Below are 22,913 nucleotides of genomic sequence, written 5' to 3' on the forward strand. Positions count from 1 at the left end.
TAGTCATACTCGGGAATTTCATTCATTGAAACAAAAACATCCGGAACACCGGAATCAAGTTCAGTTACATCAATATCAGACACATTGTTTGGTATATCAGCAACAACATTTGAAAAATTAAATACATCAATGGGAAATACACAATCAGCAGGAACAACATCTGTGAATTCTTCAACAGCATCTTCAAACACCTCTTCAACTACCTCTTCAGCAAACTCTTTGACAGACAGGTCTTCAACTTGGAGGGTACCATTGTCAAGCAAGACCTGGATACCCTGCTGCAGCTTCAAGCAATCCTTACCCTGTGTAACGCAATCCAAACAACCTTTCCCACAACCGGGGAAAACATCGGCCTTCAGCAAGCATTCCTTAATTTCCAGCAACGGGGTCTTCAACTTCAACACATCCTTAACGGACTTGGCTTCCTCTTCCAGCATATTCACGTTTGCACCACCATGCTGTGGCATGGGATTGTTGATGACATTAGGAGCCGGTGCAAGGTTGATAGCCTTTGAATCTATGAGGTCCTGAACTACGTGCTTAAAAGCTTTGCAGTTCTCAATATTGTGGCCAGGTGCCCCAGAGTGGAAGCTACACCTAGCGTTGGCATCGTAGCCCACCGGAAGTCTACCAACAGGAGGAGCCAGAGTGCGTAACTGCACAATTTGTAGCTGTTGAAGACTAGCAAGCAGTTGAGCGCACGACATTGGAAGAGTGTCGAAACACCGGTCCATCATCCTCTGCCTCTGTTGATAGGCGGGTCTGTTACCTGGTTGTTGTTGTTGTTGATACTGAGTTTGCTGACGTTGTGGTTGTTGTTGTTGGTATTGATTCTGTTGATGTTGTGGTTGTTGTTGTTGTTGTAGTGGTGCTGCAGCCGGAATAGTCACAGCTGCAACATACGGTTGCTGATGATAGTTTTGAAAATTATTCCTCCTGTTTTGATATGAAGACACAACATTCACACCCCCTTCCCTCTGCTTCGGTCCTCCCATAAATGGCTTCTTTACTCCTGATGAAGATCCACCTCCATTGTGGCTCTTGTAGGTCTTCAGGTAATTTTCTACCCTCTCTCTGGTAGAGACCACATCAGCAAAGTTGGAGGCGTTGCACCCCACCAGACGCTCTAGGTAAGGTCCAGGCAACGTATTCATGAACATGTTGGCCATTTCCTTTTCCAACATGGGAGGCTGAACACGGGAAGCTGTCTCCCTCCAGCGCTGAGCGTATTTCCTGAAGCACTCATTGCTTTTAAGAGACAGGTTCTGGAGTTGAGTTCTATCTGGGGCCATGTCTGCATTATACTGGTATTGCTTCACAAAAGCCTCCGCCAAATCCCTCCAGGAACGGATATGGGCTCTATCCAACCTCATGTACCATTCCAGGGATGCCCCAGCTAGGCTGTCCTGGAAGAAGTACATGAGTAGCTTCTCGTCATCAGAGTATGCAACCATCTTTCGGAAGTAGGCTTGCACGTGGGTCTTCGGGCAAGAGCTACCATTGTACTTGTCAAAGGTTGGGACTTTGAACTTTGGTGGGACCCTCACGCCTGGGACCAATCCCAAGTCAGAAACATCTACCCCCAGGGGGTTTTGTCCTTCTACCGGCTTCAGCCTCTCCTCTAATCTCCTGAACATGGGATCCATGCCATGGCCCATGCCAAAGTCTTCCGGCAGCAAGAACTGATCATCTTGATCATCGTGGATGGGTTGTTGATCAAGGTTGTTATGTGGGATCGGGACAGGCCCCGGTCCATTAACCTCTGCAATTGGAGGATCAATCACGACCTCTGGTTGAGTAGTCGCGGGATTCCTTTGTATCATTTGTCTAATCTCTTGCTGTCCCTGAGCTACCCCCTGAACCACATCCATGAATTGGTTCATGCGGACCCTCATCTCGGCAAGTTCTGCTTGTAGACCCTCCATTGCTTTCTGCTGGTTTCTGCGGGTACCGTACCGGTGGATTCCTGAATCAGCTATCCTGCTAGTGGAACACCAAATAATATGAGAACACCGCGGCGACACCTGTTATGCAAGAATATGCAAATGAATATGTTAATGCAATGACATATTTATCACTTCCAAAAAGGTATTCTACCCCCTTGATTCCGGTCTCACGAGAAGATCGAGCCATAGATAAACTTCGGAGATCAAGATGCAATAGAGAGAAGGTCTTCATACAAATGAGTTCAAGAAAAGGGGCCTTAGCCAAAAATACATCAAAAGAGGATCTCCACAACAAGCCTGTGGATCATCACAACACAACAACAAAGCAATAAGTAAAGGGAGGAGCAAAAATCAGGACTTAGCCTCCTGTGTACAAACCATAAGGACTGCTCCTCACTTCAGCCAGTAATGCTATCGTGTCGGGATGATCTGGAGATTCTGTCAAACGCTGGATAAGCAGATTCCTCTGGTGAATAACTCCATCCAACTCGTTGATGTGCTCTCTGTAGTAATTCCCGTCATCTTCTCCGAATACCTCTTCAAGTCTGGATTTCTTCAAACCTGCCAACACCTTGAGCCCTTCAATCTGTCCTCGAGCCTCATTGAGTTGATCTGTGATGTAACCATTAGTAGAACGGGCGCACAGAAGCTCATTGCTCTTCTCCTTTAGCGAAGTCTTTAATTTCTCCGTCTGACCAGTCAGTTCGGTCACCATCTCCTCCTCCTTTTCCTTCCGAGAAGTTGAAAATGCATCCCATCGCTCTTGCCACCCTGCCAATTTACCATGAGCATCCATTAATTGTTGCTTGACTCGCTTCAACTCATAACTGGATGATCCTAAGGCCTTGTCTGTCTTCCTGAAGAAGTCCACCTCCACAGCTAATTTCCTTTCTGCTTCCCCTTGCAATCTGACGGCTTCCCCCTTCTGATATTCTGCCTCATGGAATTGATGCACATAGTCTTGCAACTTCACACTTAACTCCGAGTTTTCAATTTGAAGCTCCTCCATGGCTTTCTTCAATTTGTCATACTCCTCTCGGCTCACCATTGTTGACTGCGCAGGAGTAGGTGGATACAAAGGTTCTTCTATAGGAAACGGCAGACCCAACTCTTCGACTCTTCCTTGAAGCCACTCTCCATACTGAGGGTAAGTTCTACAATCTCCTTTTCCAAGCACAGTTCTTCCTCTCTTGATCACCTTGAGCCAAGCCTCAACTGCCTTACGGGATACAGTCAAATCAGGCGAAGAATGGAAAAACAGAGATTCTTCCACATCCTTTTCCAAAGGCGGAGTTCTTAAAGCATATCCAAACTGTCTGACTGCTAGAGAAGGATTATAGTTGATTCCTCCTCTTCTTCCTACCAACGGTACATTTGGGAAGTTCCCACAACTGTGAATAATATTCGCCCGAAGCAAGCTCCGGTCGGACCACCAAGAAATATCTTCAACTCTCAACCCCATCAATCTCTTCGACCAACTCAACAAGTCCTCGACATCAACGAACGCTCCTGATTTGGGTAGGTGAGAACTGAACCACTTATAAAACAAAGGTGCACAACAATTCACCAATCCTCCCCTTCTATTCTCATTCCTGTGATGCACTGAATGAAAGAAATCTCCCAACAAGGTCGGCACCGGATTTCCCAATACGAAGAGGCGTACGACGTCTATGTCCACAAATTTTGCAACATTAGGGAACAGGACAACCCCATACACACAAAGAGCCAACACAGCATTGAAACCCCTCTGGTCACCATCGTCAAGTTTCTTCTTTGCTTCTCCTAGTAAGAAACTCAAATGAAAACCACTGACTCCTCCCTTCTGACACATATTAGCCTTCATGACTGATTTCCCCAAATATGTGGCCGAAGCAACCATGCTGAGATCGGGCAGAAACTCAGAACTGTAGAACAACAACTGTGACTTGATGGGAACTCTGAGAAAACTGGCAATCTCCTCCAAAGTAGGGACCAAAATATAATCCGGGAATGTGAAACACCTCAATGGAGGGTCATAGAACTGCAGCAGTGTGAATAGAGCATCGTGTTGATCTTTGGAGAGAACCGTGACGAAGCTTAGAATCAAACCGTAATCCTTCCGGAATCCTCTTAGAGAATCGTGATCCATTAACTTCATCAGTTGTTGAATAGGCTTCAACCAAACCACAGGAAACTTGTAGGCGACGTGTCTCTTTCTGCCAATGTCCATCGTAGAAAAACAAGAGAACCCCGACCGGAATCAAGAAGAAGATGTAAACCCCTGGGAATAGATAAACATGTATTAAGTGATATGAATGCGGAATGATGTGATGCAATGCAGTGACATGGAAATCAGGACTGTTGTATCTGCTTGAACATCTGTCGGGTTGCACTGTCTGAAAAGAAACCCACTGAGGAATATAATATAAGATCAAAACTCTGCTCCAGAAAACCGGGTTGGTTGGAGGTTAAGGTTTCCTGAATTTAGCCCGCCCCTCACTGGTAGGTTCTAAGAACAGAAGTTTGTCAGCTTTAGCCCTTCAGTCGAGAATAATACGTTTACCACTGAAGGTTTGGTATTATTTCGGGATAAAAGACCTCTGATGACTCCCCTCAACAGGATATCCTAAAGCAAGTTCCCAGTCTCGGGGTCCTCGGATTGAGCAGCGAGAATGCGCCCACCAGAGCTAACATAAACGCGTCTCGGAGGAGAGGCCTCGACTGAGTTCTCAGGAAATGGTCACCAGAGTCGACGATTTCTAAAGGAATATCTGTCGTTATGGAACACCCATAGGACAAAATATATCCAACAGAAACCTCGTCTGGAATGTGGGTCTCATGAACGACTTAACGTAGCAACATACCACGCAAGCCTCATGACTATCCACTCTAACACCTATGTGTACACTCAAGCCTGGGTAGTGGGCTTATCTCTCATAGAACAGTCCCAACCCAACAAACAAACAACCCACAGAACCCACAGATACAACAAACATATGTACATGAATGCAATAAGGTAAAGTAGGTAAATGCTGAAAATAAATAACTGTACAAAAGAATAAACACCCAACAAACAAGAAACCTACAAAAGCTAGGAGGGACTCGCTTAGGGAAACCGGGTCCCCAGCAGAGTCGCTAGCTGTCGCAGCCTGAAAAGTACAAGGGGTGCGAAAAAACAACCGGCGAAAGAAAAAGATGACAGGAGAGTCGCCACCGTGCGTTATTTATCCCAAAGGAGGGAAAGGAAACGCTCGAAGTAAACCTGAAGAGAGGAAAGGAAAAGACAAGGTCTCGCAACCAAATCTTGGGTTCGGGAGTCGATTATGCGAAGGGAAGGTATTAGCACCCCTACGCATCCATAGTACTCTACGGGATCCACTCTTGTTTGTTTCTTGTCTAAAGGGTGTGTGTTTATCTAATGTACTATTTACTAAAAGGGTCAAGAGAAAAATGACTCGCACGGATGTCGCATCCATTGCATACGTATCTCATCTGAATATGAGAATCAGAGTCTTCGTAGCTCGGGTACCTATGGGTTAAAGAGATGTGTGCTCGCTAAGACATCGCGTCTTATGCCTACGTATCTCATCGGGAATGAGAATCAGAGCAAAACGTAGTTCAAACTAACTACGGGAATAAGGGTCTCGATTGCAACTAGGGCAAGAGAAAGGATCGCAACAAGGGCGAAAGCAAACAAGGATTAGTTGTTAGTTGTTAGTCAAACTCGGCAAGACATCGCATCTTGTGCCTACGTATCTCATCTGAACATGAGAATCAGAGTTGCCGTAGTTCGGCTCACGCACGCCGAAACAAAACAAAACACAAAAAAGGCAAACAGGGAACCCGAACGCCAATCGCTGGACTTATATCGGCTTCCGAACCAAACAAACCCACACTGGAAACCAGATGCCACTTGATGGACTTATACCGGACTCCAAGCACGCAACAATAGGATACGGAATGCCAATTGCTGGGCTTACATCCGTCTCCTAACACACACAAGAAGAAACAAGCAACAAGTTACTAAGGAGTCGGGAACTCGAGCCTAGCAACTGTCAAGCAAACACACACAAAAAGAAAAAAGAGTGCCCGGAGAGATCTCGTACGACCTCCTGCCTACGTACCTCATCTGGTATGAGGATCAAAGCAACGTAGTTCCCCTACATAGGGCTTGCCATCTGAACATGGACTTACAAAGGAGGACACCAGTTGTGTCAAAGGAGAGTGGGCGATGTGTTCACGTCCTAGCAGTAGGTGTCGCAGCTCGCTGAATCGAGTCTTAGGCAGTTACCTCTTTGCAATAGAACGGACTACATGCCACAAGATCGAAGGCACTCGGAAAGGTCTAGAAGTGGGGGAAGCTCTGCCCTAGAGTTGTCATGCAATATGTACTTAGGTGTTAGGATTTACAAACGGGAACATCTACCTAATGTTGGCATGCAAAGAATATGGGAATTCTACCTATGTTATCATACAAAAGAATAAGGGCATCCTACCTATGTTATCATACAAAAGGAAATGGGAATCTTACCTATGTTATCATACAAAAGGATATGGGAATATTACCTATGTTATCATACAAAGGGTTCTATCTAATGGGTGCTACCTAATCGGAACAAGAGTTGACGAGTGGAGCAAGGAGAAGGGTTAGGGATGAGGGTAGATGGCGATGCATGAAGCAATCGACTTACAAGGGTGTGAAAATGGGCTCGATATTAAATCGAGAAAAATATGATTTTTATAAGTTTAAAAATGGTTTTGAATGAATGGTGAAATTAAAAGAAAATAAATTTGCATTATTAACAAATGAAACTATGAGTATAATAAAGGCATAAACATAAAAAAGAAAGAAATGAAAATGCTAAAAGAAAATAAAATACTACACATGAGTATTGAACCCTCTCCACTTAAGATTATGAAACTACCCTCTCTCCACTAGGCCATTTATCATTAGTTATTATCCTAATGCTATTTTAGATATGTAAACCAAGATATATTAGACATTAGAATAAAAACTAAGATAAAAATAAAAGTCTGTTGGACTACCAAAAAAGAAATGAAAAATCAAACCCAGCCGCCTGGCTGTTGGGTTATCAATGGGAAATAAGTTGGAAATAGAAAAAACAATTATTACCTAATATCCTAGGAATTCTAAGCAAAACCTTTAATGTTTTTAAAAAAACCTATTCTGTTTAAAATGAAATAAAAAAAGAAAAATTAGAACAGTAGCAGACTCGTTCTCTCCCTCACTCTCTCCCCAATCTCACCAACTCACTCTCTCAAACAAACGCCTTCTACCTCAGCATCTCTCAAACTCGCTCAAACGAAATCTCCCTCTGCTCTCAAAATCACTCGCACCTATCTCTCATTCTCACCAAAACCCTCTCAATCGCGCTCTCTCTATCTCACCAAAACCCTCTCAATCGCGCTCTCTCTACTCTCGGTATTGCTCTCACGAAATCGCTCTCACCCACAACAACTCATACTGAAACAAAAACAGGAAGCTCACCTTGCTCAGGTAACAATCGACCCTCTTTACTTCGCCTCCCTCAATCGGTTTCCTTTCTGACTTGGGGATTTAGGGTTCTTGGTGGAATCGTTGTCCGCCTCCCTCTTTTTTCGTTTCTCTGATTTCTCTTTTTTTTGGGATTAGGGTTTATAGTCTCTTTTCCGCCTCTCCTTTTCTTATTGATTCACTCTCTCTATTTATGCTCTCAGCTTAGGGTTTCGAATTTGGTCCTTGGATTCAAAAGAGGCGTTCCTGCAAAACACTTTTTTGATGCTCAGAATTTGGTCCATCTCGTTTGATACTTGGATCTGGAACAGGTAACCTGAGCATGTGCCTTCTTCTTTGTTTTTGTCTCTATTCTGTTTTGGGATTTTTCTGGAATTTAACTGCCTTGCTGTTTTACTTTATCCTTTTTACTGCAGTGAATTTCTCTTGTCAGAAAACTCAGTTGGTTTGTGAATGAGGACTCAAAAGGTCGATGGTTCTTTGGCTGTAGCAGGTAACCTTAGAGCTAGGATTAAACCAATTGAATTAGATGCAACCTATTGAACTGGTCATAGCCATTACAAGCTTAACATGTACATCCTCTCCTTTGATTAATTCTCATGACTCCACTAATTATTCATGCTCTTTTTCCACTGCAGACTTTGATGTCCACTGAATCCACTTCATGGGACAAATTGTTCATGGCCTGTGATGTGCTCAGTTAGGAAATCCAATGGCTATCACTAAACCATGCCCTGTTACATTGCATTTATGCAGGCTGTGGTTGATGCTCACACTTTGCATGCTTATGTTCCTGCAGGTTTTTTAATTCACTGGCTTTATCGCCTGATACAACGCCAGATGAAGTCGGTAAATTATAAGTTGGATCCCTGCCCAGAAGACCTAAAACAAACCGGAACAGGAGATGACATTATTGCCTGTTCCTTTCCCCTACGCCGAGAGGTCCCAGCTCCAGTTTGTGACTTTCCAATTTGCCCTTTACTTTGCATATGTGCAGATGGATAACTGGGAGCAGTTTGAGCCAGAGTAGTAACAGAGGGCAAAGGAAGCGGTAACTGTGAATTCAAAACAACCCCAGCGCCCAAATTAGTGTTTCCACTATTTGAAGCGGAACCTGAAATGGTAGTTGGATTATGTTCACACTGATTTTGCTGCAGGAAAATCCAATGATCATGGTTTGGCTTCAACCTTCACATGCAGCTAACTAGTTTTTTTTGTGGTTGGGTTTACTTGCAGGTCTTGAGGTTGAATTGTTGTCCTTGGGCTGCTAGTGTTTTTGGACATTGAGGAATTTGTTGGTGAGCCAACCATAACTGGAGGAGATGGAGACTGGGTGGAGCTTGCCGTCTGCACTTGTGTGGACGATTTTGGATTTGCTGCAAAAGAAATTTGAGTGAGGCCTTGCTGGGAACGAGGCTGCTGCTGTGGCGGGTTCATAATGGACGATGATGGTGGAGAAGCCATAGTCTGAGGTGACAGAGAAGTGTTAGTTACCCTTGCAGAATTCTTCCACTGAGGTGACTGTGTAACAACTGTGTTGCTGCTCTGTACTAGACTTTGAGGAAATGCATATACAGCATTACTTGATTTCATTGAGGGGTCATGGAAGAATTCACATGACTTTTAGGATTGCATTTGGCAGGTTGTTGGTTCTATAATGTTGCTGCAGTAACCTTTGTTCATGTTCTTGTTTTGAAGTTTTGGTTTTCAACCTTGCTATACAACATTGGTAGGCACGATTTGTTAGGAATGACCATCATGTTTGTAGCTTTTATATACTATTTTTGTGATAATACAGAGTGGTAGCTAAGATTGGTTTGTGCATTGCAGGGAACCTGTTGCAGAACTCGATTTGTTCACTTAGTTTGACTAGCATGTTAGAACGTTCCTGCAAGGATCTTGACAGAGCTGCATTATCAGCAGCAGACCTGAGGAGTTCCTGTTCAAAGTTTCGTATCCTAGCCTCAAACTCAACCTTAATCTTGTCCAATTGCTTGGTTTTTGCAAGGGTGACTTCCTGTATTTTTAGTTCATGTTCTTCTTTCAGGTTTCTTATCTGTCGCATACACTCCTTAAGAGCACCATCTAACTGCGATGCCTGATCCTCAGCAGTGAGTTTTGAAAGAGTGACAGATTCTAGATGGTTCTTCAACGCCAAAGCTTTTGCTTCTGCCTTTTCCCAGCCTGAGACAGCATCTTCAGCTACTTTAGCATGTTGTTTTACCAAACCTTCCTTGGTATTTATCTCCGTGTTTGCTGCTGATAGTTTGTCATTCAATTCCGTGATCTCATCTTCAAGTGTCTCTACCTTTTCTTCATATGTCTTCACTTGATCTTCCAAACCCGTCAGATGTGAATATGACTCTACAGAGATTTGGACATAGTTCGGCTTTATTGTGTGTTGTGTTACATCTGTGTAAACTACTCCCCAGGCATTTCATTTCCTTAGTATAATATTCAGCCCAGATTCGTGTGTGTTGATGGTGATGGAACAGTTCCAGTAGAGTCAGCTAAGGTTTGTTAACTCTCCTCTTCATATCTTTATGCAATTAGTGGACTTTATTTTAATAATGCTTCATCTTTTGGCCTTGTATGCAGGCTGACGACTTCATTGCGGAGGAAAGGGTTGGAAGTATCCTTTGTGAGCCTCATCTCATCTATTCAGGATTCTCAAGCACTGGCTGAGGGCAGGAGATCCCGATCCCTTTTACAATCCAATGATCAAGACGGTCAAAGCAATAGCGGTGACAAAATGTCCTTGAGCTCAATATCTGTTTCACGAGAAGGAGCCAATAAATCGCATTCCAAGGCTCATGCTACTGTCTTTGTTCACCCTGGCAGCGACGATAAACAACACATTGAACTGAATGCATTATCTGTTTCAGTTGATGCCTCATGAATCATTCTGTTCAAGTGTACGTGAACATGGTGGGAATACTTGATGTATATTTTGATTGTGGCTGACATCTCTGTGTATATATAAGGACATTCATATGATACTGCCACCATATTCCTCAATGTTTTCTATGCTGTATAATATGTGTCAGTTATGATAAAAAATATCATCTCTAACATTCTTATCCAACTTTGTCAAGAGTGGCGTGCTATTCATATTTGTATCAGCCTATCTTTTATGTTTTTTTTTTCATTTTTTCTTGTAAATGGACAAACGATTGATGATTGTGGTGAAAATTAGGGCTTTTGGATTTTGGATTGACTTTGGTCAAAGTTGACCGAAAAGTCAACTATTGACCAAAATCAACATTTGCTCAAAAATGTCAAGACTTGTATTTTCTTGTGTAGAATAAAATGTAATGGCTTAAAATGACATGAAATGGATTGGAATGGTTTGAAAAATGATTTGAAATTTGGTTTTACCATCGGTTTATTTATGACTTGAATGCTTGACTTTTTTAAAAAAAAGGACATAACTTGACAGGCAACATATGTTAACAGGGCCATGAAATGATGGTACAAGATTAGGATTTGAAAGGGATATTTATGAATCAAGTGGCATGATTGACAATTGGCTTGTGACACAAGAAGGTTGGTTGTTTGGATGACCAAGACCATATGTGTATTAATAATCACATGAACAACACCATGACTTTGGACCAGGACCAATCCTCATATAAAACCAAAGTAAGGTTAGGCCAAGCATGCTAAACAAAAATAAAAACATAAAAAATTCAGGACCAAAATCGGGGTATGACAATAATACGGTTAGCGGGCCCAGTCCCGTATTCATATGATAAAGCTGTGCCATACCAGTATAATGCTACAATTATGAAGGATGGTCAAGAGGTTTCGTTGCCTACGACCAGTTCAGTAATGAGCATTGCTGATGTTACAAAGGTGACCCGCAGTGGTCGAGTGTTTGGGCCGGTGTTCCCAAAGGATAAAAAGGAAACGATTGTTGGTAAGAAAGTGGAGGTGCCTAGTATAGACCCAGTTGGTTGTTCAAAATATAAGTCTGGTGAATCCAGCAATTCGAAACCCAATGATGATGATGAGGTACTCCGACTAATCAAAAGGAGCGAGTTTAATATGGTTGAGCAGCTTCTCCAGACCCCCTCAAAAATTTCAGTGTTGTCTCTAATGATGAATTCCGAAGCGCACAGAGAAGCACTACAGAGAGTTCTCGAACAAGCATTCGTAGAACATGATGTTACTGTAGATCAGTTTGATCACATAATGGCTAACATCACTTCTTGTAACAATCTCAGCTTTTGCGACGAAGAACTCCCTGAGGAGGGCAGAAATCATAATTTGGCTTTGCACATCTCGATGAATTGCAAGGAAGATGCTTTATCAAACGTGCTTGTTGACACCGGGTAGTCACTGAATGTGCTTCCAAAGTCAACTTTGTCAGAGCTATCTTATCAAGGAGCGCCCATGAGGTATAGCGGTGTAATCGTCAAAGCTTTTGACGGTTCATGCAAAACAGTAATTGGTGAAGTGGACCTTCCAGTCAAGATAGGTCCGAGTGATTTTCATATTACTTTTCAAGTAATGGATATCCATCCGGCCTACAGTTGTTTATTGGGAAGGCCATGGATTCATGAGGCGGGAGCTGTTACTTCCACTTTACACCAGAAGCTCAAATTTGTCAATAATGGCAAGCTTGTGATTGTTGGCGGGGAGAAGGCGTTGTTGGTTAGCCACCTGTCATCTTTCTCTTATGTTGAAGCTGAGGATGAGGTTGGAACTCCGTTCCAAGCCTTATTTGTTGCTGCTGAGAAGAGAGTTGGGGCACCTATGTCCTCATTGAAAGATGCTCAAAAGATTGTGGAAGAAGGTACTGTTGATTAGTGGGGGAGCATGGTAGAGGTCTCCGACAACAAGGGAAGAACCGGTTTGGGGTTCCAGAAAGGCTCATCAACTGTTAGATCTGAAGATATGCAACTCAGCTTCCGTAGCGGAGGGTTCATTCATGGTAATGAACAACACTTAGCTGCTGCGCTATAGGATGACGAAGGGGAAGACTGCACCAATTTTTGGACGCATGGAAAGGCTTGCAACAATTGGACTATTGTTGATATTCCTATTATTTTGCATCGATCTAAGTAATTGCTTTTATATGTTTTAAAATCCTTCTCCTATGCCTAAGGGAGAAGTGAACATTGTTTGGGAATTTTCAAATTGATCATCAATAAAATTAATTCTATTCATCCACATCTATGATATTTGTTTTTACTTTTTGCTTTATTCTGAAAATGGTAATCACAAAAAACATAAATAAATAATATAATTATCCATCTGCATGATATTTGGTCACAAATTCACTTCTCCAAAGTCAAAATATCAAATCATTATGCAGGTTGGTTCCAAACCCCATTGAATACAATGATCCTTCTCCTTCTCCAAATTTTGAATTCCCTGTGTTAGAGGTCGAGGAGGAAAGTGAGGTAGAAGTGAGTGATGAATTATCTCGTCTTCTTGAGCAAGATGAAAAGACCATTCAGCCGTTCGAAGAGAAGATTGAGCTAGTCAACTTGGGTTCCGAGGATGATGTGAAGGAAGTCAAGATTGGGTCTCGACTGTGTCCAAATGTTAAGAAGGGGTTGATTGATCTTCTTCGAGAGTATTCAGATGTGTTTGCTTGGTCCTATCAAGACATGCCTGGGTTAGATTCTGAGATTTTGGAGCATAGATTGCCGTTGAAACCAGAATGCCCGCTAGTCAAGCAAAAGTTGAGAAGAATCCATCCTGATATGGTTGTGAAGATCAAAGAAGAAATGCAGAAGCAGATTGATGTCGGTTTCCTTGTAGCCGCTGAGTATCCGCAGTGGGTGGACAATATTGTGCCTGTACCGAAGAAAGATGGAAAAGTCCGCATGTGTGTTGACTATAGAAATTTGAATAAAGCCAGTCCGAAAGATGATTTCCCTCTGTCACACATTGATATGTTGGTAGACAATACTGCTAAATTCAAAGTCTTTTCGTTTATGGATGGATTTTCCGGATACAATCAGATCAAGATGGCACCCAAAGATATGGAGAAGACCACATTCATTACACCTTGGGGAACATTCTGTTATAGAGTGATGCCTTTCGGTTTAAAGAATGCTGGTGTAACTTACCAAAGAGCAATGACTACTCTTTTTCATGATATGATGCATAAAGAGATTGAAGTTTATGTCGATGACATGATTGCTAAATCGATTGATGAAGAGGAACATGTTAAGCATTTGTTGAAGCTATTCCAGCGTTTGAGGAAATATAAACTCCGCTTGAATCCCAATAAGTGTACTTTTGGTGTTCGTTATGGTAAGTTGTTGGGCTTTATTGTCAAAGAGAAGGGTATTGAAGTTGATCCTGCCAAGGTCAAAGCAATACAAGAGATGCCTGCACCCAAAACTGAGAAGCAAGTCAGAGGTTTTCTCAGCCGCTTGAATTATATTTCCAGATTCATTTCCCACATGACTGCCACATGTGCACCTATATTCAAGCTTCTTCAGAAAGATCATTCTTGTGATTGGACCGGAGATTGCCAGAAAGATTTTGACAGTATCAAGGAATATTTGCTTGAGCCTCCAATTTTGTCTCCACCTGTTGAAGGAAGACCGTTGATCATGTATTTGAATATGCTCGAAGATAGCATGGGTTGTGTTCTTGGTCAGCAAGATGAGACTAGAAAGAAAGAATTTGCAATTTACTACCTCAGTAAGAAATTCACCGACTGTGAGACTCGGTATTTGATGCTTGAGAAGACTTGTTGCGCATTGGCTCGGGCTGCTAAGCGTCTGCGCCAGTATATGTTGAATCATACCACTTGGTTGATATCCAAAATGGATCCGATCAAGTATATATTTGAGAAGCCTGCTTTAACTGGGAGGATTGCCCGTTGGCAGATGTTGTTTTCAGAGTATGATATGGAATACCGATCTCAAAAAGCAATCAAAGGTAGTATCTTGGCTGACCATTTGGCTCACCAACCAATTGAAGATTACCAGTCAGTGCAGTATGACTTTCCTGATGAAGAGATTTCGTACTTAAAATTGAAGGATTATGATGAACCATTGCTTGAAGAAGGGCCAGAACCTGGTTCCATTGGGTCATGGTATTTGATGGAGCTGTTAATCAATATGGAAATGGCATTGGGGAAGTGATTATTACTCCTTAAGATACGCACCTACCATTTACAACTAGATTGACTTTCAAGTGTACAAACAACATGGCAGAATATGAAGCTTGCATTATGGGGCTTGAAGAGGCCATGAATCTCAGAATTAAGTATTTAGATGTCTTCGGTGATTCGACTTTGGTTATGAATCAAATCAAAGGAGAATGGGAGACAAATCAACCCGATTTAATACCATATAGAGATTATGCGAGGAGGCTTTCAACTTTCTTTACAAAGGTTGAGTTTCATCATATTCCTCGAGATGAAAACCGGATGGCAGATGCTCTTGCAACATTGGCATCAATGCTGGTAGTGAAGTATTGGAATTAAGTTCCCAATTTATTTGTGATGCGTCTTGATAGGCCAGCTCATGTGTTTTCTGTTGAAGAGATCAAAGACGAGAAGCCTTGGTACTTTGATATCAAATGTTTCCTCCAAAGTCAGATTTACCCGCCCGGGGCATCTTTGAAAGATAAGAAGACTCAGAGAAGATTTGCCAGCAACTTCTACTTGAATGGTGATATACTATACAAGAGAAACTTCGACATGGTTTTGCTCAAATGCGTGGATACACGAAGCAGACTTGTTGATGACCGAAGTGCATGAAGATTCCTTTGGTACTCATTCTAATGGACATGCAATGGCAAAGAAGATGTTGCGAGCAAGTTACTATTGGCTGGCAATGGAATCTGACTGTTGCAAGTTTGTGAAGAAATGTCACAAGTGTCAAATTTATGCTGATAAGATTCATGTTCCTCCGACACTATTGAATGTTATCTCTTCCCATGGCCCTTCTCCATGTGGGGAATTGATATGATTGGGATGATTGAACCCAAAGCTTCGAATGGACATCGTTTCATTTTGGTGACAATTGACAACTTCACAAAATGGGTCGAAGCGGCATCGTATGCAAATGTAACCAAGCAAGTTGTTGTAAGGTTTATCAAGAATCAGATCATATGTCGTTATGGTGTGCCAAGCAAGATCATTACTGACAATGGATCAAACTTGAATAATAATATGGTGGAAGCTCTTTGTAAAGACTTCAAGATTGCACATCATAATTCTTCTCCCTACAGACCTAAGATGAATGGGGCTGTTGAAGCTGCAAATAAGAACATTAAGAAGATTATTCAGAAGATGGTTGTCACATACAAAGATTGGCATGAGATGCTCCCATTTGCTTTGCATGGGTATCGTACATCCGTCCGCTCTTTAACAGGGGCAACCCCTTTCTCTCTTGTGTATGGTATGGAAGCATTACTCCATGTAGAGGTTGAGATTCCTTCATTGTGTGTGCTCATGAAAGCCAAGTTGACTGAGGCTGAATGGGGTCAGACCAGGTTTGATCAACTGAATTTGATAGAAGAGAAGAGATTGACTACCATGTGTCATGGTCAGTTGTATCAGCAAAGGATGAAGAGAGCTTTTGATAAGAAGGTCAGACCTCGTGTGTTCAGAGAAGGTGACCTTGTGCTCAAGAAGATTTTGACGTTTAAGCCAGATTCTAGAGGAAAATGGACTCCTAATTATGAAGGCCCATATGTTGTTAAGAGAGACTTTTCAGGCGGTGCATTGATACTTACAACTATGGATGGTGAAGAGTTCACTCGTCCTGTGAACACAGATGCAGTCAAGAAATACTTCGCCTAAAAAAATAAAAGAACAACTCGCTAAGTTGAAAACCCGAAAGGGCGGCTTATGCAAAAATGAGCGTCTCGGTGGATCGAAAACCCGAAAGGGCGGTCCAGGCAAAAATTAGAGATATAAAACAGAAATGTTTTCTCGATAAGTTGAGTACCCCACCTTGGGGTAACTTATGCAAAAATTAGGGATTATGGCAAGTAACTGCATTCTGCTGATCTTCAAGGTTTTGAAGATTTGATTGAGCACAAGGGTTGATATCGATTCATCACCCCAGTAGCGGTCAAGAGCGTAGTGGATATCAAGAGTTGGTAGAAGGATTAAGGATCATTTGTATTCAATGTAACCCTTTTCCATGTAAATTACCATTTTCAACTTTGTAAAATGTATGGAGTCTTGTCATTTACAGACTACCATTCTATCAAATACAGTTGAGCTTTTATCCAATTGTTTCTACTCTTATTTACTTCAGCCAATAGTTTTAAATTTTATTATGATCATTTTGAAAATTAATTTTTTAATCAAAATCAGTTTTTCATAAATATATAAAAGCTAGAATTTTTCAAAGCAATTAAAAGGAATATCAGCAGTATTTTAATGGATAGCAGGTCCTTAAGTGCAAAATATTAGAGGTTCCCCAAGCAGTTAACCCTTTGGGTATCCCTGGATGTTTGTGTTGATTCAGTTCCTCGACGGAGTGTTTTTTCCCCCAGTAGAGCTTCGTTCTGTTTCCCCAGCTGAGTTAGTTGATTCGGATACCCTGCGGTGTGTTATTTTCCCCGATGGAGTTTCTTCCTTCCCCAACGGAGTTTGTGTTTCCCCAGCAGGGTTAATTTTCAGCAGATATGGTTGACTTCCCCAATAGATTGCATTATTTTCCCCGCCGATCGCCATTCAACTTGCTCCCAGTTAGAGTTTCCTCCTGGATTATGAGCAGTTCATTTTCTCTGTAGGGTTGTATCCCATTTTTATGGTGTTGACCTAAAATTCCCTACAGATTTGAGGTTTCCTTCCTCAGCAGATCTGCTTCTTCCCCAGTTGGGGTTGAGCCTTTTTGGATTGTTGATCTCTCTGTTCTCCAGCAGTTGTCTCCATATTTTGTGGATTGACCAGGATTGTACCGATGATTCAAATTTCTTCGAGACACCTTCGTATCCTTTATGATCGTCTTTGTCAGCATAATCATCATATATACATATACATACACATTCATATAATTTCATGGTTGGCATGATTCATTCGAGATTATTACTCTTTGCTATGGAGGTACTCTATCCCCATACAAATCTGGTATCTGTCCTCCTTCAATTGTAGAGTGTCAGCCTCTTAAGCAGAAAGATTTAAACCTTTCTCCTTTTCCCCACTGAGTTTGTCTCCTCGTGGATGATTATTATTTCAATTTCCTCCCCGGTTAATTATCTGGATAGAATCACTCCCTTTGGGTAATGTCCTCAATGGGTTGAGTCTTGATTGACCGTTCCTTTCTAGTTTTTACCTAGATAGATAATTTGAGTCCCCTAAGAGTCTGTTGTTCATTAACTGGTGATATTCTTCTTAGTTTGCAGTTTGTTACTTTTTGCCCAATACCCAGTGAAATTACCCCAGCTTTCCCAACAGTGGAGTCCCTAGTGGATTTAGTCCCCTAGGAAGTATATCCTTGATATGTTCATCCTAACCGGTGATGGGTATCTTTCTCTCCCCTGCTTGAGTCTATCCTTGATATGTTCATTGATCGGCCACCATTTACACTCAGTTTTCATCATCTATCCAGCATGGAATCTTCATGAATCGGTAACTTTTGCGTTTTATTTTAGTGATTTCTTTAGTTTATTGCATTGTATGAATTTCCGTTTGTTTTATGTTTCATTAGTAGTTTTTCGCATTTTTGTCGCATTTTATGCGTTTCTGTGTAGAATGTTGGTTTCCAGGTGATTAAAAGTCCGAAAGTATGTACCGGAAGAAGGGAGGATAGAGACTGAAGGAAAAGCGAAAAACAGACAAAACAGGGGGGGCTGACACGGGTGCCCGTGTCACCTGACACGACCCGTGTCAACATGTGCAGAACAACCAGCAAAAACCCAGGAAAACAGTGGGCTGACACGGGTGCCCGTGTCACCTAACACAGCCCGTGTCAGCAGGGCGTGTCTTGTGCACCTATAGAGGAGCCAACATGGGCAACAGTGTCACCTGACACGGCCCGTGTTGGCCATTTCGCTCAAAATTCTAATTTTTCTAATTTTTACTCCTGTGGACATCCGGAGGGCATTTTGGGCATTTGGCATTATTTTTAGTTGTTTGGAAACTATTTAGTTGGATTGGAAGCACTGAAAAAAGGACTTTTTGGATCGTGAAAAGAAAGGAGACGAAAAGAGGAAGCAACCTTGCAAGGTGAGGAGAAGAGAAGAGATCTTCAAGATCAGAAGAAATTGAAGATCAACTTTCATCAACAACAACTTGTAATGTCTTTAATTTGTAATCTTTTGTCTTTGAATATTATGAGAGGCTAAACCCCCCAATGCTAGGGGGTGTCCCTGAATTGCTATGTATGAATACTTTATCCATGTTCTTATAATCAGTGATGTTTTCGTAATTCAAATTATTATACAACGCGCTTAATGCTTAATTTTATCGGACAAATGAAATTCTGATATCTGGTTAAGGTTTAGGTCGGACAAACCGCCTTATCACTGTTGTATAATAAAACCCGCGTTTAATCACTTAGGAATGAGGATCAAACTGTGGTTACCGTAAATTCTTGATAAAATAAATATTTCTTAACAGCAATTTGATTGACTAAGGAATTCGGAGTGAAATTGCCTGTTAAATGGTTTTGGCTAAGGAATTAGAGAAAACTACTATGGAGAAACTGTTTTGAATTATAATAGCATCGATGTTATATGATATGGAAAAAGTGGAATACACAACAATTCACACACCTGGCCTTAGCATTATTTCTTATATCGACTAAAAGAGTTTTATACGCTTTATATTTTTATTCCTTATCAATTGTGAAAACAAACATCCAACCCCATATGAACTTTTGTTTAATTGAATTATTATAAAAATTGATACTTTCTACACAGTTCTCGAGATCGTTACTCGGGATAAACCCCTTTTTATTACTACATTGGTGCAAATAGTACACTTGCTATTTTACCGATCAAGTTTTTGGCACCGTTGCCGGGGACCGCCAAAAGTATAAGTTGAAAAATAATTCAATTGGAATTTTGTTGCTCTGCAGCTAATTTTTTTATTTTTCTTGTTTAATCTAATAATTGTCTAATCTGTGTATGCGAGGTAAGGCCTCAGCTGAATTTCTTTTTTGACGCAGAACCCGAAAGATTATTGCGTGCAAGACGACGAAAAGCTAGGCTGGAACTTTCAGAATCAACACCTATTGTTTTTGAGTCCGAAAAAGAAGAAGTTATTTCTGTTCATTCAGAAGACTCAGAAGCTGTTTCTGAACCAATGGCTGAACCACAAGGTGAAGCCCCACCACCTCCTGCAGAGAGACTTTTGGGTGACTATTGGGGTGCAAATGCTCCTACTGAAAGGTTAATAATTGTGAACCAACCGGTAAATGTTGACCACTTTCAGCTACACCCGTCAACGATTCGTCAACTCGAGAGAAGACCGTTCTCCGGAAAAATCAATGAAGATGCCAACAAGCATTTACAAAGATTTCTGACCATGACGACATCGTTGAAAATTGAGGGACACTCAGAAGAAGCAAAAAAGTTGGTTATGTTCCCGTTTACATTGTCGGAAGATGCCGAAGAGTGGTTTTACTCTTTACCCGCGGGAAGCATAACAGCTTGGCAACAAATGGAGACAACATTCCTGAATGAGTACTTCCCTGCTTCTGTGTATATCCGCAAGAGATATGATATTGTTAACTTTAAACAGAAAGAAGGAGAGTCACTCGGAGACGCTTACAAGCGGTTCAAGCGACTGTTGGTTGCCTGTCCTACTCATAACATGGATGCAACTGAACAGATGAAAAACTTTGTGAATGGACTTAGAATGAAGACTAAGCAACTCATAGACACTGCTGTCGGTGGCTCAGGAAACTTTACAACAGCCACGGGAATAAAGAAAATCATTGAAGCCATTGCAGCAAATGAACATCTGGAACTCTATGACCGCAGTGTAAGTCAACCCGAAGGTATCATTGATCTTAAATTGGCAAATCAAGTTGTGAAGATGGAAGATCAAATAACAACTGAAGTTGAGAGAAGGCTCAAGAAAATGACTCTTGACACGCAAACTGTGGCACAAGTGCAACCGGTCCAACCTATTCAAGCTGTTAGTTATGAAATTTGTGGAGGTCCGCACTTCGCCATGCATTGTGTGGCAACTGCTCAACAGGTTGAAGAGATTAATTTTCTGAAGCAGAATAATCCGTACTCCAATACATATAATCCTGGATGGAAAAATCATCCAAATTTTTCCTGGAAGGACCAACAAGGAAATGCTTAGAAGCAAGTGCCCACCCAGTATCAAAGTCAACCACAACAACAATACCATCCACAACAACAACCTTACCAGCAGCAGCAGTTTCATCCATCTCAACAACAATTCCAACAACAGGTTCCCAGGAAAGCAGATTGGGAAATTGCCATTGAAAAAATGGCAGCTCAAAGTTCTCAATTTCAAGAGGAGACTAGAAGTAATTTGAGAAACACTGGTGCTTCAATAAAAAATCCGGAAGTGCAAATGAGTCAGATTGCTCAACAATTTGCGGGTTCGCAAACACCAGGTGCATTACCGAGTGCTACAGTTATGAATCCAAGAGAGCATAATAATGTGAGTGTTGTTACAACAAGGAGTGGTAAGGCAAAAGAAGTCCCTGAAAAAGATGATGAACAAGAGGACCAATTTCTTGAAGTTGATTTGGAGATAAAAGAGAATGAAGTTGTTAGTGAGAAGGTGACAGTACCTGAACCGGTAGCTAAAGAAAAAGTTAGTGAATCAAAGTCGGTTGTCAAACTCCCGTTCCCAACAAGAAATAAGAAGAAGGAGAAACATGAGAAGAACTTTGAAAAGTTCTTGGAGATGTTCAAAAAGCTTGAAATCAACATTCTGTTCTTGGAGGCACTTGAGCAAATGCCCTCTTATGCTAAATTCATGAAAGACATTATTTCAAAACTTTGACCATTTCTTTAATTTCAAAATCTCTCCCTCCCTTTTCAAAATCTTCTTTGATTGAACCTATTTTGTTCTAAACTTTGACCACTTTGCAAAAAGATAGAAACTTTGGCCTTATGTCATTGCACTTTCAAACTTCTTTTCTTAAATCAAACTTGTAAATAAACTTAATTATACTTGACTTGAAATTTCAAAAAGCCAAAAAGTAATAAGTCATTCAAACCATTTTTAGGACTTTGGGCCTTTGAAACTTAATTTTGTTAAAAGCAATGCATCCACTTTGAAATTTGTATCACGAACTACAAGGTTTTGATCCCTCATTTTTATGTTGGTACGTAGGCACAAGACCGAAGGTCTTGTCAAACACAAAAATATAATTAATGAATTCTTTTCTCATCCCCCCATTCTATTTGTTTGTAAACATCACTTTATACCAAGTACATATGCATACACTACGCCAAATAAGGGAAAAGAGGGCGCTTATTTTGGCCTATAACAGCGCTTTTAAGCGCCCTCTAAAGTGGCGCTGGCATAGGTAAAGACAGCGCTTTGTTTTCTTGGAGAAAGCGCTGTCTAAAGTGGCCCTTTAAGGGCCACATTATAGTGCGCTTTCAGAAAAAAGCGCCCTCTGGAGTGGTCCATAAAGGGCCACCTTAGAGGGCGCTTTCTGGACAAAGCGCCCTCTAAAGTTGTCAATGTAAAGTGTTTAGAGGGCGCTTTCTGGACAAAGCGCCCTCTAAAGTTGTCAATGTAAAGTGTTTAGAGGGCGCTTCCTACAGAAAGCGCCCTCTAAAGTGTTAGTTTTTTTAAAAAAATTTGTTTGAAAAATAGTGGGTATTTAATTGGGAACCTGTTCGCATGCTGCAAAAGTGTAAAATTCATATTGATTTCATCCTTTAATCCAATGTTATACACCATTAATCCATTGATATATACAACATGAATCCATTTATATACAACATTAATCCTCCATATATACAACATTAATATATGATTCTTTGATCAACAGTATACAACAACATATACAACAACAACAATATACAACATATATACAACATATATACAACAACAACATACAACAACAACATTCCATACATATATGTACAACAATATACAACCTAGCTATATGATTCTTTGATCAAAAATGAATTGACACAATTCATCCTTCATTTCATCCAAATGAGCTCTTGAGTAAGATTTGTATTCCTCAAAGTACTACAATTAAGAGAATAAAACATATTCATGATTTAGTAACAAATTAGATGAAATATCCGATAATATTAAAATAAACCCTAAGTTATTATTCCATACCATTTTTGGGACGTCTATACGATTCAACGCAATGATATCTCTCATAAATCTCAATACAAAAAATCCGCAATCGACCGAATTGTTTTGCTGAGGACACTACACAGAAAAACAAACAATATATATATAGTTAATTTCTTACAAACACTATTATAAGCAAAAAGCAAACACTATTATAAGCAAAAATAAGATACTTAATATATACCTGAACTCTGACCCAGGTAATGTCCTTCCTATTACGATAATT

General features: G+C 41.0%; 1 protein-coding gene and 1 long non-coding RNA gene across 2 annotated transcripts; one reads left to right on the forward strand and one right to left on the reverse strand.

Moving 5' to 3' along the window:
• The first annotated feature begins 7,314 nt into the window (after positions 1-7,314).
• LOC127121387 (uncharacterized) lies at positions 7,315-8,639 on the forward strand. Its single transcript, XR_007803436.1, has 5 exons — positions 7,315-7,443; positions 7,644-7,751; positions 7,857-7,933; positions 8,079-8,139; positions 8,240-8,639. It is a non-coding gene; the product is annotated as an uncharacterized LOC127121387 (long non-coding RNA).
• A 572-nt stretch (positions 8,640-9,211) lies between these two features.
• On the reverse strand, positions 9,212-10,313 carry LOC127123145 (filament-like plant protein 6). The gene is made up of 2 exons (XM_051053394.1): positions 10,274-10,313; positions 9,212-9,861 (listed from the first exon to the last, which is right to left on the reverse strand). Exons 1-2 carry the CDS (start codon positions 10,311-10,313, stop codon positions 9,212-9,214), a joined length of 690 nt encoding a protein of 229 aa, XP_050909351.1.
• Positions 10,314-22,913: the final 12,600 nt, after the last annotated feature.

Source organism: Lathyrus oleraceus, chromosome 2 (assembly GCF_024323335.1).
Source record: "Lathyrus oleraceus cultivar Zhongwan6 chromosome 2, CAAS_Psat_ZW6_1.0, whole genome shotgun sequence".
NCBI lineage: Eukaryota > Viridiplantae > Streptophyta > Magnoliopsida > Fabales > Fabaceae > Lathyrus > Lathyrus oleraceus.